The 16,188-nt window shown below is 38.2% G+C and overlaps 1 protein-coding gene across 1 annotated transcript in view; it reads right to left on the minus strand.

Annotated features, from left to right (window-relative positions):
* SYNE1 (spectrin repeat containing nuclear envelope protein 1) overlaps nt 1-16,188 on the minus strand; it is a 461,288-nt gene that overhangs the window by 175,633 nt on the left and 269,467 nt on the right. Inside the window, 12 exon segments of the mRNA XM_039220107.1 lie at nt 249-431; nt 779-901; nt 1,083-1,268; nt 4,990-5,127; nt 6,312-6,494; nt 7,122-7,274; nt 9,305-9,460; nt 10,041-10,206; nt 11,438-11,697; nt 12,461-12,679; nt 13,908-14,052; nt 14,246-14,583. Coding sequence (XP_039076038.1) covers nt 249-431; nt 779-901; nt 1,083-1,268; nt 4,990-5,127; nt 6,312-6,494; nt 7,122-7,274; nt 9,305-9,460; nt 10,041-10,206; nt 11,438-11,697; nt 12,461-12,679; nt 13,908-14,052; nt 14,246-14,583 — 2,250 coding nt within the window.

The raw sequence follows: 16,188 nt of genomic DNA on the forward strand, positions 1-16,188 counted from the left end.
GCGAAAAGATAGCTTTAACCAAAGGATATTTTTTATAGAGCTTTCCCCGGGCTTTTGTGGGTGATGCAAATGACAGCATTTCATCTCCTTATTTTATATAACCACAACAATCTGTCAAATGTAACACTCTGGGTGTGTTTTGATGGCTGAGCCCACGCAACGCTAAGAAAAGCAGCCCATGACTCATTCGCTGTTGCTCTGTGGGGGCGGGGACGGCGAGGGACCCTGGCGGGCACAGCCCCACGTGCCTGCATGACGTTGCACTGCTGGATAGCCGTGTGCTGGAGGCGGCTGGCCTCTGCCTGCAGGCTCAAGGCAGCGTGACAGAGAGGTAAGCTGGCGACCACATCGTCGGGGATCCGGAGGGCGCTCTGGGAGATCTGCACAGCGTGGACCTTTGGCTTGAGTGACTCCATCTCGGAGAGCAGATGCTGAAAGTACAGGTTCACATTTTATATGGTGCAAAACATTTAAAGTTTCTCAATTTGAATAGCTTATTTCATAAGCAAGAAATGTTTCCTAAATTCTAGCTCAGGCATACATAATAAACAGGGAGATTTTCTTGAAATAATGTGGAGAGTACTAAGACTATACCAGAGTTTAAAAATCATTTTTTCCTCATTATCTTCTTTATTAAATATATATATATGTTACATAGATAGATAGATAGATAGATAGATTAAATAGATAGATAAATAGATAGATATTACATAGATAGATAGATAGGTCAATCGATCGATCAATCCCCACTCACTTCCTCTGGATTATTCTTGCTTACCTGTCGATGAGAAAGCTGCTCCTTGAGACTAAGCCGTCCGACTTCCGGAGAAGTCAGGGTTGTCTGGGCTTGCTCCAAAGCAACTTGTAGGTTTTTTAGCTCAGTTTCAAATTTTTTCATATCCTACAGAATAAAAGCAATATGAATATCAATATGTAAGCACTGGAAGTTCAAAGTCATGGGAGAAGAATAACCTCACAGTCAAGAAGGTATATCAGAGACGAGTATTATATCTCCACCATGAAGCCACCATTTTTTAAATGATCGGCTTTCCAACTTAAGCAATGATTATTATTACTTTTACCTTGGCAGCATCTTGGAGACTCTGCAGACGACTTTTGATCATCTGTCGCAGCTCATCAGACTCCCGTCCCAGGTCCACCACTTGCTGAGACATTTTTTCTGTGGAGTATACGCTAGCAAGGCATTGTAATTTCTTAATCATTGCTTCCAGGTTGCTGTGAATTTCTTCAGACTCTTCCAGCATGGTCTAGAGGGAATTGGCCAATAGTCATGACACTGACAGGGAGGCAGAGACATATGGGTAACCAAAGTGGTGAGGTGTAAGACCAGGAGATGAGGAGGGAGTGACACGTCTTTCACGGCTCCCATGCGCACGGTGTAGGTTCTGTGTGTCTTCTGGTGTTTAACCTTCCCAGCCCTGTGCCTCCCCCACTCCCGCTCCTGTCCTCATTTCACAGATAAAGAAATCAAAGTTGAGGAATTGCCAACCATTTGCTGAGGCCACACGTTATAAGTGTTGGATGCTCAGGCTCGTGCTCCGTCCACCACCCTGAGCTACTCCCTGGTGAGGGTCAAGACACGAGCCTCCCAGGGACATCAGTGCTCTGACACATTGGGCATCTTGGTCATGACGCTGAGCCGACTTTTTCTCCTATTTAAACTCAAAAGACACTCTTCAGCTCTCATATTCTATGTCTAAGATCTAAGACACTTATCGATCTAAGAAATGAAAATAACACAAGAGCATTACAAACAAAAACTTTTGAGCACGTGCTTTAAGTGAGACAAAGGGGTAGCAGCTACTTGAAATTACCAAGAGGAGTCAAACACAGCCCTTGTCAATCAGGATAGTTTCCTCTAGTGGGACTAATAATACAAATGGATCGTTAACCACATAATACACATTCTATGAGCAGAGTCGAAGAGAAGAAAGACTAAAGATGATGGAATATTACTTGCAGGAAGATTGGAAGATGGAATGGCACAAGCAAAGGCACAGAGGTGAGTGAGCACAAAATGTTCAGTTCCCGAGATGTGTGATGTGTAAAGAGGGGAAATGGAGGCTGGGACATTATTGTTGAGCAATAGATCTTCAATTTTAAAATAAAGTACAGTTTTTCCTTCACAAGGAATGGAAATATTGAAAATATAAAGAAGAAAATAAAATATTCTACAGTATGGCAGAGATAACTTTAAGAGATAACTGCCGTTACTTTTGGGTAAATTTTTAGGTAATTGACATCCTAATATGCATGTAATTTTCCATCTTTCTTTTCCACCTGACACTAAGAACACTGGCATTCTCTCTGTGTACTGCTTTTGGCTAAACTTTGGCAGCTTTACCTAAGGCCGGCATGGGAGAAGTCCCAAATAGAGTTTCTACACACTGAGTTCTCTTCTGAGTGTCTATGGGAAAGAACCAATGACATGTGGTATCTGTCCTGTGGTCCCTGATTCACTCAGTCTGCCCAATTGTGCAAGTGAAAACACCTGGGAGCCGTCCTTGTCTGCTCGCTCTCTCTGACCCGCATCCAAGGGTCTCCTCTCCAGGGTCCAGAATTCTAGCTCAGTAATAACCCTTGATTCTGTCTTCTCTCAACCTCCAAAGAGTCCTTGTCACTCTCTAGCCTAACACCGCCATCGCCTTCTACCCTGTCTCCTCCCCTCCATCAGCCTGTTTTCCACAGGCTGCTAACTCATCTTTCTTAAAATACAAGCCAGGATTTGTTGCTTGCCTACAGACCGTCAGAGGCTTCACAGTGACTGTAGGGTAAATCTCAAGTTCTTAACAGGCCTTTCAATATTTCCCTTCTCTCTCTAGTCTTATCTCTTATGCTTCTTCCCAGCTTTCCTCCATGCCTCCTCCCTGTGTTGCACCATCCACTGCACCAAACAGAACACCTCTCACTCTTACTGTTGGGATGTCCGCGTGTGTTTTTGTCTAAAGTGCATTTCACACAAGTGGGCAACCTGTTGTTCGGGACTCAGCCCAGAATTAGTTTTTCCTCAGAAGGCCTGCTTAAGCGCCCCCTGGACCCTGGGCAGTGTGGGTGGAGGAGCCTCCTATGGGCTCCTTCAGCACCTTGAACCCTCATTTCCTGCACTTATCACACTGTTTGCAGTTGTCTAGATCTATCTTTTGTCTCCAGTTAACAACTCCCTGGTGCAAGGACAGGGAATATTCTTTATTTTCTCAAGGCCTAACAAAATTCTTCACTTCGAAAAGCATTCTATAAATATTTGCTGAAAAAATACACGAGTGCAGGACCTATTTAAAAACAAAAACCTTAATGGTCATTTTAGAGACTACATTATACTCTATTATATCTAAAACTTCATTCAGAAAAGTGACCTTGACATTTAAGTTTGCTTTAAAATTCTACTATAGTTATTAATACTGCATATTTTCTACATTTTGGATTATGGAATAGTAACATTTTGATGACCAGGATATATTTTGCCAATTGTTTTTCAAAAAGATTTTAACAAGTAGCCATCAGTGTTTAAGAGCTCTCACTTCTTTAAATAGGAAACTTAAATAATCTTTAAATGCGGTTAATTTGATGGTTAAAGTGTTCTCTCTCTCTTTTAAATTTTCATTCCTAGATTTCTAATGAGGTTGAATATTTTTTCATTGTTTACAACCAATTGTGACTTAAGTCTTGTCTGTTAATATAGAAGCATATCCTCAGGCAGAACAGGAGTGGTTTGAGAAAGATTCCAGAAGAGTCTACATGATTGATCAGAAGAAAGATTATGTACACAGAGAAACCACTTAGTATCTGTTAACACATTCCAAGAAGGAGAAAATGAGGCTTTGATCTAGAACCTTGTGTACAGGAATGGAAAGGGGACTAGGAGAATAGATAGGAGTACCCTGGGTCACCTGGGTGACTCAGTCGGCTAAGCATCCAACTTCAGCTCAGGTCATGATCTCACCGTTCATGAGTTCAAGCATCACACTGGGCTCTTTGCTGTCAGTGCAGAACCTGCTTCAGATCCTCTGCTCCCTTCTCTCTCTTCCCCTCCCCGTTTACTCTCTCTCTCTTTCTCTCTCGCCTTCATAAATAATAAACATTTTTAAAAAGGAGTATATAAAAATCAGAATAAGAGAGAGAGAGATCTGAAACACGAGGATATCCATATAACTAAGTACAAATAATTCTGTAATGTACTATGAACTAGCTGGGCTATTAGATATTTGTATCTAATTCAAGCTTAAGATAAAAAAGGATGAAATAATTTCCTGGATGATGTGACCAGAAGAATACTTCAGGAAATGAAGTAACACAGCCACCATGTGACATGGGCTCTTTGCTTGTTCCCAGCTGACCCCTATTTCCTGTGGAAAGCCAGACAACTGAGACTATGCAGAATGCTAAGAATGAGGCACCCACGTGGCAGGTAGTGTGCTTGATATTTGCACATGTGTTAAACCATTTAACCTGCATAATAATTCTGCAATATAAAAAGCATTCACATCTCCATCTTACTGATGAGAAGACTGAATTCAGAGAAGCAAAGTAGTTTGCACCAAATCAAACAGCCCTAAATTGCAGAGGTTGGTTTTCCAATCAGTCTGAGTCTAGATCCTATAATCTTTCCACATGTCATATCTCTTCATGGGGAAGACTTTCCCATCATATCCCTGCATATGATTGTTTCAAAGAAGCTACCAGAAAGAGAGACCTATAGAAGGCTGATTATTTTGGGGAATGAAAAGTCTAGGGGAGATAGAGGATATCTATTTATTTATACAGTCTTATGAAATCTTACAGGTAGATTTCATTTCATCCACTTTCTTTTAAATCATTGAACAAGTCATCAGGGCTACCTTAGCTTTCTTTTTATCTGGCAACTATAATAATTTTACATCACAGCCTTCCACACATTTTCTGTGAGGCCAGCCAGTTAAATCAAAATTGCTCTCTTAGTTACTCTCTGAAAACTATTTTTCCCAAAGTTACCTGATGGAAAATGTATTGCTCTCGAAGTTGGTTGGCTGAATTCCATGAAATCTTTCCATGTACCAAGACTTTGGCTTTCTCAATCCACTTCAAAATAAATTCAAGCATTTCATTGTATTCTTCTAAATGTGATGCTGCCTGAAAATCATTAATATTCAGATAACAAATGTAAACTCTGCTTCAGGAGCTAACAAATTAGTCTTCTATTTCTCTTTAGATACAACAAGCCTAGGGGTTGACTGTTATAACATCTGTGGTATTTAAAGGTATCATGAACAATCAATTCTTTGTTGAAAATTTGTCAAGGGCTTCCCAATGACTTTAGGATAAAGTTCAAGTTCTTAATACGCTTGAATAATCTGTCTTTTAAAAATATGCTCTGTTCTCAACCCTTGGTCATCTATCTAGTGCCTCTCTATCCCTCCTTCCATATTTATTCCATCTTTTCTGATGAAGGAGGTGGTACGGGGATTATAGTATGCCAGAGTTCTGTACTATAATTCATTTGTTACCAAATCCTGATTTATCTTGTCCCTGATTACAGAAAAAACACATAATCAATTTGTAAAAGTGAGTCTACAGTGGGGGCGCCTGGGTGGCTTAGTCGGTTAAGCGTCCGACTTTCGCTTAGGTCATGATCTCGCGGTTCATGGGTTGGAGCCCCGAGTCGGGCTCTGTGCTGACTGACAGCTCAGAGCCTGGAGCCTGTTTCAGTCTGTGACTCCCTCTCTCTCTGACCCTCCCCTGCTCATGCTGTCTCTCTCTCTCTCTCTCTCCTAGAAATAAGTAAAACATTAAAAAAAAAAAAGTGAGTCTACAGTGAATAATTACGATGAATGTAAGATCTGAACTTATTAAGAAAATGAAAGCACCTATCTATATATAGATATATCTATGTCATATCTTTATATATATTATTTATGTGTAGCATGGAATTTACCTCATACATATATAATATATATACCATACATATTACCTCTTTATATATATATTAAGATAGTTGAATTCACTCCAAATCAATTTTATAAAACATGTTAATGGATGAGTATTTATTTCATAAAGTACTTTTCCAGCTTACAAAATATTCATTCCAAAAGTTCATTTATATGACTACCTTTGTCAATGAACTTATAATATGGTTTGATATAAAACAAAGGCAAGGTTACATGTAAATCTTAGTATACTAGACAGGTGTGGTATAAAATAATCCACTCTTAAACTACGCTCATCATTGTTAATGTTATCTTTTTATTTTTCAAAAGAAAAAGCAAACACTGAAGTTTTGCCTTAGAGGCTTTTGATTCCTTGCCTGGAAGACATACCTGACTGAGCTTGGAGAGCCGGTTCTCAGCCTGTCTTATGGTCTGTTGGTGCAGGTCAGTCAGTTTTCCCACCTTCTTGGCCAGTGGTTTACCCAGTTGGCCATTCTGTTCCGAGAATTTCTGTACTGCTGCATCTAGTTCCATTAATTTCAAATTACAGCCATCTAATTCCTCTCCTAGCACCTAGATGGTAATCAAAATAAAAGAACATTAGACTATAGAGAAGAAATTTCTCCAGCATTTCCAAGATCAAAGGGCGAGTCTTTAAATAATTTTTGTAAATGCCAAGTATTATAAAGAATATTTCTACATGGTCAAGTCATTGGTGTTTCTTCAGTTAGGAAGGCAGAGCAGACAGGGGGTTTCGTAATGCTGGTGTTTATTTCCTATGTGGCTGAGTGAGAAGGCTAATATTTCCTTCTGCCCTACCCTGAAAGGGTTAGTCACTTAACTCATCAGCAGAGCGAGAGCACAGATTTAACCACTGAGATCATTCTTTATTTTGGAATTTATATACTTATATTCCCCAATAATTAGTTGGTCTTTGACACTCTTCCCTCTTCCCTGAAGGCACAGGTACATTTATTAATACAGTTCCATTGGAATGATGAGATATATGATATAAGTGATCTATGCTATTATGTGTATAATAGCATATATATGCTTTACTATCTGGTTTTAATGAAGCTTGCTAATCAAGAAAGCTTCTCTCTCTCTCTCTCTCTCTCTATGTACCCAAAATAAACTAACTCCAAAATACATGGCATTCATTCGGTAGCACCTCTTTTATTGCCACTTCTCCATCCTTACCTTTTGGTCGATTTTAGCTTGTACTAAATTATCCGTCTTTGCTCTCAGCTTACTTAGGATAGTTGTGAGATCTTTGGCTATCTTCTGAATTTGCCTGCTGAATTCCTGGCTCATGGCCTTGCTCTGTTCAACTTCTCTTACTTTGTCCTGGATCTAAATAATCAGTGAGAACAACAAAACCAACCATGATTAAAACTGCATGCCTGCTATTAAAAACCTCAACCTTAAGATGTTGACAAGAGACTCTTGAGTTGGTTAATGTGACTTTGGCATTGATGCACTTTGGCTGACCAGCCATATGCCATTTCTAGCTCTCATGGCTTTCCATAGAGCCTTGCTTTCCACCACCTTTATGCATTCACCACGCCCTACTGCTGCTATTTCGGCAAAGGAACAAGCATTGCATGTATAGTGAGTCATTCATCAAATGTTTACAGAATACTCATTTTAGATAGCAATGTATGCAGCAGACCTTGAATCCCAGCTTCTCCATTTACTAACTTCAGAACACAAATTCTTTTAAGCCTTTTTCTCCATAAAATGGAAAACCTTTTCAGATAATTAGAAGCACCTGGATTGGTTTCCAAGCCCCTTTTTATAAGTAGATGTTGATGATCTGCTAATTCTTTTTCCAATTTCCCAAGTACATCCCTGTTATATATCAAAAAAGCATTAAGCATATCCAGTAGAGAGAAAGGTAAAAAGGAGCAGTTAATGTTTATAAATTTCTAATGATATGATAACATTGATATTTTTGCTTATAATGAAATGCTTGAGAGAAAATGGTAAGGTAATATTTTCTTTATATACATGAAAGGCTTTAAAATATCACTTTAGTATAGAGGAAATTCACACCATTAAAATAATACTTTTTTGGACTTCATTATTTTGAGTTGAGTGCCAATGTAAGTGAAATGCATGAGAATAACTCTAATACAGAGAAATTTATCCAGAGAGAAAGAAAACTTAAATTTGAACTTTTTTTTTTTAAGGATCTGAACTTGCCAAGTTATCCTTACCAGTAGATTTTCCAATGTCTAAAAGGAAAACCAAATAGGCCAATTAAATACTTAAAATAGAAAATAGCATTTTAGCTTAGGTCTGTATCATGATGTAGTAGCACTGAGTTTTCATGAAATTTTTAAAACAATTTGCATTATACATTAGAGGATCCAAAAGATGCAGTGCACTTGTATGAATTTTATAATTGCTATGATGCAATACTACTTTGCATTTCATGTAACACTTTAGAATTAGTGGGATATGTTCTCTTTGTCCTCTCTCGACTGCTTTTAACTTAACTGTGCTTTAGTGTTATGTTTCCATACAGATGCTACCAAAACCATTTTCACTACGTAAAAGTGTGCCCTCTCTTGGAACCTAAAATAGAACTCTCCCTCTGATCTCAATCCTATGAATGACTATGCATCTCTTTGTTAAGAAAGAAGGAAGGAAGGAAGGAAGGAAGGAAGGAAGGAAGGAAGGAAGGAAGGAAGGAAGGAAGGAAGGAAGGAAAAGAAAAAGAAAGAAAGAAAGAAAGAAAGAAAGAAAGAAAGAAAGAAAGAAAGAAAGAAAGAAAGAAAGAAAGGAAGGAGAAATATTTGTTCCAAAATTCATAGACATGGATTGGATTATGTGTCACATCTTTCTTTGGTTATTTGAAGCTAGAGTTAATTTGATGGGCCTTCCTCTAGTGACATTATAGGATCCACCAACATGCATTTTGGGTAGTAACTTCTCCCTGGCTTTACTTCTTTACTTCATTCATTCATTCATTCATTCATTCGTTTTACTTTGATTTTCCTTTTCTTCACCTATCTTTACCTACTTAACTTATATCTTGCTGAACCGAAATAACAGCTAGAAGAATACCTGGTGGATCCTGGGTACTGAAAAATTTTTTTGAGTACTTGAAATATATTTGTTTTAAAAATATATATGTCCTTTTTAAGAAAGGATAATCGTTTTTTAAATAACTAGGAAAGTTATTTTTAATCATATAACATTATTGTTCACATCTGTGATCATCTGATATGCTTGTTGATATTGCCAACAAATAAGAACTCTAATTTAATACTGTTGTTTTCTACTGAAGACATGACTATGAAGACATGCAGACATGATTGTGAAAATCAAGACCTAGAGAAGAATGGAAAGGCACGCTTCTGTGCTTGTACATTCACCTGGTCATGGATAGTTCCTAGGTCTAGTGCCACCTCAGCTAACTGCAGGGAGAGTTCAGAAGGTAATATGGAATAAAGACCCAAGTACTTATTCTTCTGCTCTTCAGCCATTTTCTCAATGTTCTGGCGGTGATTTGTGGCTTCTGTTAGGAGAATCTAAGGAGAAGATCAAAATAAGAAACGTCTGGAAACATGATAAGGAAATTTATTTTTATGGGTACAGAGATAAGACTATGTATTTTTCAAAAGTAATGAAGTGTAGAATTAGACAAACATCTTTAAAAAAATATCAAACTATTCTTTAGTCTCTTGAAGAAGCATGTCCCCTTTTTATGGAACAAAAGTCCCTTGAAATAATACTAAAAGGCTTATGTATAGTGCATTTCTGACAAGTTTTAATTCAATACTCGTTGAACATAAATAAATATCTTGGGGTGCATGAGTGGCTCCGTCGGTTAAGTGTCCAACTCTTAAATTTGGCTCAAGTCATGCTCTCATGGTTGATGAGATCGAGCCCTGCATCAGGTTCTATGTAGGCTGCGCAAAGACTGCTTTGGATTCTCTCTCTCCCTCTGTTTGCCCCTCCCCAGCTCATGTTCTTGCATGTGTGCACGCTCTCTCTCTCTCTTTCTCTCAAAATAAATAAATAATCTTTTTTTAAAGAATAAATACATCTCATTAAAATCAGGACAATATTTTTAAATGAAGAGTATAGGGAATGAGGAGAGTTTTGTACCTGAAGTTCTTCCAGTTGAGCATCTATTTCTATTGTTGGATTCCCCAAATATTCCTTTGTTTCCTGAACCCAAGATTTCACAGCATTGAGTTGAGTCTCCACAACTTCTCGTTCCTTTAGCTCTTGCTTTACCACCTTTCCGTTATTCTTCACTTTGTCTTGCATGCTTCAGAAACATTAAAGGGAGAAACGAGAAGTGAATTTGAAACGAAAGGAAATCCCTAACCCCTGACATCAAATTACTAAAAAACAGACATGAAAAAAAGTAAAGCCTCATATCTTTTTAGCACATAAAGACACATCCTCAAGTTGTGAGATAAAGTTGAGTAACACTTAATTTTAGTTCAAGTACAACAGAAGAATAGATGTCATATGAAGTGAATGATTTATCACTAGAAAGGTGAGAGGTGACACACTCCAGAGCCATTACATTGAAATGGATTTTTCTATCTAAAGTCAACTGGAGACTGTTTGCTTATTTTTAACCCCTTTGGATATAAATGGTGCAGAATCATCAGCATGTAAAAGTAGTGTGTAATTGGAATATTGGTGGCTATTAGAGCCAGTCTTTAAGTAAGTATGAAGCTTTCGAAATTAGGCAATTAATAATGTTCAACATCCTTTCAAATTGACATAAGCTTGGCTAAAAAGTTAAATAAGCGAAATCAGATTACCCTGAACTCAGTTATAAGTACAATAGGTGAATGTAGGCTATGAATGAGTAACATTAGTTAATATAGGATAAAATTATCTATTGACATTTCTTCTCTGGCTCAACAAGTAAATCCAGCTGATTATACATCTTAAGATTAACTTGCTCTTTCCACTAAGTTCACTATCAGTAAATAGCTATTACTTATCTGGACTTCGGTATTATCCTTGCTCTGACCAACTTGTCCTCCAACTTAGCCAGTGAGTTATCAAAACACAGTTCTTAATAGCTCTCAACTGTTTACCTTTCAAGTTTCACTTCTCACGAATTGCCCCCTCACCCAACAGCTCCTTCAGAGTGCCACGCTCCCTTCCAAGCTTTCTTACATGCTATTCTCCTGTTTGCAAAACCCTCCTCCCACTTCGCTAGCACAAGCATGCCCAGTCTTGAGTGTAAGCACCCCTCCTGCCTGGAAATCTCCCTTGATTCCTCTCCTAGGGTAGCTGGCCCTTACCACTCTTTCCATGACCTCTGCTGCCTGAGTGTAAGCTGCATGAAGGTAGACACTGAGTCTGTACGACTCCTCACTGTATTTCTAAATACTGACTGAAGAGTTAAGAAAACTGAAAAGCAAGGATGATGGGAATAGGTCCCCACAGTCTTAAGATGGCATGATGGAGCATCCCCAGACCTTTGGGTCATGGCCACGTCTCGCAAGAGAGAATGAGGGCAGGCATATAGTTACCTGAGGCACCGATCCTGCATCGCTGTGATTTCCTGGACAGCGGGTGGTTCTTCTCCGGGAGACTGCGTGGTCCCATCCTGAAGCATGGTCAGCACTTGCTGCCGCAGCATGCCCAAGGCCAACTGCTGCTCTTCCAGTTCCAGAATGAGTGTGTCATGATGCTCAAGAAGAGTTAAGAGTTCGGCTTTGGAGGCTTTCTCTGCTGAACTTCCCGGCAATTTATCTTGCAGCTGATCAATCATTTCAGTGGCTTTTTTAACCTGATGGCAAACGTATAGTAGTGAAGTTCAAAAACAAACTGAAAAGACAGACCATTTCCAATAGATGCCATAGTTGCCACAAAGGCACTGAAGCACTTAAAGATGATGGTATAAACTCTAAATTTTAGGGACCACGTGTGAACAATCTCCTTCACACGGAAGGAAAGACCACCTCTCTTCTTCTGGGTTTAAAATTTAATCTCAAAAATAATAGGGCAATCAGAAACTGCATAAGATAGAAAAGGGTTTTTTTTTTTAACTAAACAGATAAAAGAAAAACTCTTTCCAATATTTATCTTAACATGAATGTGTGCCTTGAGTCATTAAGGAAGATGTAGTTACAAACACTGAAACCTACTTTAAAATACAAAAGGAATTAAATATAGGATTTGGGACATCAGCTAAATTCTTGCTCATTCTCATGGCAAAGACAAAGTGTTTTATACTTTTTCAGGACCAGGTAAGAAAATTTCATTAAGAGCCTAGCAAATAGGGCAAAGCGGGCTTATATTCCTTTCAAGATTTAACTGCTTGGTTTTCTCACTGTAAAATCAGACCCTGACTTAGAATTAAATCACACACTGCAAGACGTATTTTGTTTCATAGTTTGGTTTTCATGGCATTGGAATAGAGATTGTTTTTTTAAAGGCTTGTTGCTTTTCATAAAGCCAATTTCAAAAAAAAGGAACAAAATACTGCTTTTCAAAATACATTGTCATCAGCAAGGAAACAGTTACTTGAGCCCATCGGTCACGGAAGCTACCTTATTATTAAAGCTCTTCCACTCATTGACTGCATCTTCCAGTATCTTCTACTGGTCCTGAGCCACAGCACGGAGACGGGTCCAGCGCTGCCAAACGGTTGTCATTGACCTGCTTATGGCTGCTTTGCTTGCATCATTTCCATTTTTTTCCAGTTGTGAAGTTTTGGCCTCAAGGGCCACAACTTTCTCATGGAGGGAGTTAACTACTGACGCTAAAGCCTGAGGTAGGGAGAGGATAAGAGAGGTTATGAAGAGAGATGGAGTTTTCAAAAGTTCTATGGATTTCAGCAGAGCCCAAAATTACCTGCAAAAGGAAATGCTCCCACATATATTTATTTTCCTCTGGTAACTCTTACAATTAATTTTAAATTGACTTAGGCTTGAGTTCCTCAAATAGGTAAGGTAAATGTATATCTTTATTAAAAATTGATTTATTAAGGGGCGCCTGGGTGGCTCAGTCGGTTGAGTGTCCGACTTCAGTTCAGGTCATGATTTCACAGTTTGTGAAAGCCCCATGTCAGGCTCTGTGCTGACAGCTCGGAGACTGGAGCCGACTTTGGATTCTGTGTCTCCTTCTATCTCTGCCCTCCCCCACTTGTGCTCTGTCTCTCAAAAATAAATGTAAAAAAATGTTTTTAAAAAGACAAAAAACCCAAAAAGTTGATTTATTAAAATATTTTATTTATTTATGAAAAAGAAAAACTTATTTGCTACTTAACATTCTCCCAACTTCAAAAGGCAGCAAAAATGTAAGTGAACTGAATTTGATATTTAAGTATATTATACTCCACCTTATATCGCTGTGATAATATGAGTGAGACTCAGTTATTAATTCTGAATATTATTTGAATTTATCTATGTTATTACCAGAAAGTATTTATTAAAATTTATTATGTGTCACATCTTATCAGAAGAAAATTTCTCTGAAGGTCTTTTGATAAACCTAGCTACGCATTTCAACAGGAATGCTTCAAAAGTGATAGCATTTAATTAAGTCCAAACTGCTATGAAATGTGGCTATCTGTATCCTGTTCATATTTAGTATCCTTCTCATACTTAAATGCATACAGGTGGAAATGAAGATTTATTGACCTGGTTTTAAAACTCTCATGGGTGTGGGGGGCGCCTGGGTGGCTCAGTCGGTTAAGCGTCTGACTTCAGCTCAGGTCATGATCTCACGGTTCATGGGTTCAAGCCCCACATTGGGCTCTATGCTGACAGCTAGCTCAGAGTCGAAGCCTGCTTCAGATTCTGTGTCTCTGTCTCTCTCTGACCCTCCCCTGCTCACACTGTCTCTCTCTCTCTCTCTCACTGTTTCTCTCTCTCTCTCTCTCTCAGAAATAAATAAAACATTTAAAGAAGTAAAAATTAAAAAAATAAAACTCTCATAGGATGATGATAATTATAATTACAGGGAAAGGACATTTAACACAACAACAATACTAACCTTGTGTTCTGACAATTTTTCTTCTGCTTCATGACTGGAGGAAGTCTTCAATAAAGAAAATTCAGACAAATTCTTTTCTGCCTCATTCATCAATTCGATAACCTCTTCCCTTGCTTTCTGATAATCCTGCCATTGATTGGCACATCTTGAAAGAAAGTCAGACAAAAGCTAGTAAGCAACATTGAAACACACATTTCTACGCAAAGCTCTGATGTCAATATGTGTAATGATACTTAAGAAGAATGAATTTATGTGCTAATGTACATCATTGGTATATGCTGCTTTTCCATGTCAAAATTCATTTCACTGAAATATAAAGACTAAAACAACTCTAATACCTCTGCAAGAGATCTAACTGGGCATGGGAGTCCTGTATTATCCTCTGGCTCTTCTCTTTCAGGGAAGCCATTTTCTGTGCTAGGTCTTCTTTTCCAGTTGCCTTGATGAGTGGGTCCAGGCTGGCTACCAGGCATTGGAGCTCCTCCAGATTCCTGTGGAACTGATCTTCTGTACTAAAAAATTCTATATGGCTTTTGAGATTTTCCTCTACACTCTCCACATCTAGGCCATTGCCTGCCAGTTGTAACATTTCATGAGCGTCCTCAAGCCAGTCGTTAGCTGCTTGAAATACTTGATAGTACCTCTGACATTGACTATATATTTGAGTCAAGGCAGCCTGAAAGACAGTAATTGCAAACACAGTCAACTCTCAGTTGCAATGTATTTGCCACAAACAGTTTAATTTTTTTCCATTTCTTTTCCAGACCTCAGTCACGTGGATGTATATATACAAATGAATTGATAAGTTAGTGGATTGGGGGGGAGGGGAGTGAAATTCATTATTATCTTTTTTTTCCTTCTGCTATTCTTATTATGATTTTATCATGGAAGTTACAATAAATACACAAGGCAAGAATTGGAATAGAAATTTATCGGTGGTACCTTGGCTATAGCTAAACTTCTCTCTCTTCTAAAAAAATGTATAATGCTTTGAAAGATGTGACAGATTGAATATTCACCAAAGTGAGATAATGCCTCAGTTGGTTGGGGGTATAGTAGCGACCACTAGGGAAAGCAGTATGGAAGTTCCTTAAGAAACTACAAATAGAACCACCATACAACCCAGCAATCCCACTTCTGACTGTTTATCCAAAAGAAGTGAAATCATTACCTTGAAAAGATATCTGTACTCCCATGTTGAGAAAAGCATTTTTCACTAGGCAAGGTAGGGAAAGACCCTAAGTGTTCATCCACTAATGAATGGCTAAAGAAAATGTGATATACAAAAATAAACTCAAAATGGATTAGAGACCTGAGTGTGAGACCTAAAACCATATAAGTCCAAGAAGAAAATATAGGCAGTAATTTCTTTGACACTGGCCTCGGCAACATTTTTCTAGATATGTCTCCTCAGGCAAAGGAAATAAAAACATGGTATGGGGCCGCACCAAAATAAAAAGCTTTTGTAGAACAAAGGAAATAATAGACAAAAAAACAAGGCAACGTAATGGATGGAAGATATTCACAAGTGATATATCCAATTAGGGGCTGATATCCAAAATATATTTTAAAAAAACTTACACAAATCAACACCAAAAAAACACACAAATAATCCAGTTAAAATGGGTAGAGGATTTGAAGAGACATATTTCCAAAGAAGACATCCAGATGACAAAAAGAAACATGAAAAGATGCTCAACATCACTAAACATCACTAATGCATCAGGGAAATGCAAATCAAAAGCACAATGAGATATCACTGTACACCTATCAAAATGACTAGCTTCAAAAAGACAAGAAATAGCAAGTGTTGCCAAGGACTTCGAAAAAAAAAGGAACCCTCGTGCACTGTTGGTGGGACTGTAAACTGGTGCAGCCACTGTGGAAAACAGTGTGGAAGTTCCTCAAAAAGTTAAAAATAGAAATCCCGTAGGATCCACTAATTTCCACTACTGAATATTAACCCCGAGAAAATGAAGTCACCGATTCAAAAGGTAAATGCACTTCTATGTTTATAGCAGCATTATTTACAATAGCTAAGATATGGAAGCTACTCACAGATGATAAATTCACCTATCAGTAGGTGAATGGAGAAGGAAGATGTGGTATATATACACAATGGAATACTACTTAGCCATAAAACAAAGGAGATCTTGCTATTTGTGACAGCAAGGATGGAGCTAGAGGTTGTTATACTAAGTGAAGTAAGTCAGACAAAGACAAATACCGTATGACTTCACTTAGTTGTAGAATAAAAAACAAAACAAATAAAAATAGAAAC

The sequence above is a fragment of the Hyaena hyaena genome, unplaced genomic scaffold (assembly GCF_003009895.1).
Source record: "Hyaena hyaena isolate Hyena2069 unplaced genomic scaffold, ASM300989v1 scaffold_860, whole genome shotgun sequence".
Lineage (NCBI taxonomy): Eukaryota > Metazoa > Chordata > Mammalia > Carnivora > Hyaenidae > Hyaena > Hyaena hyaena.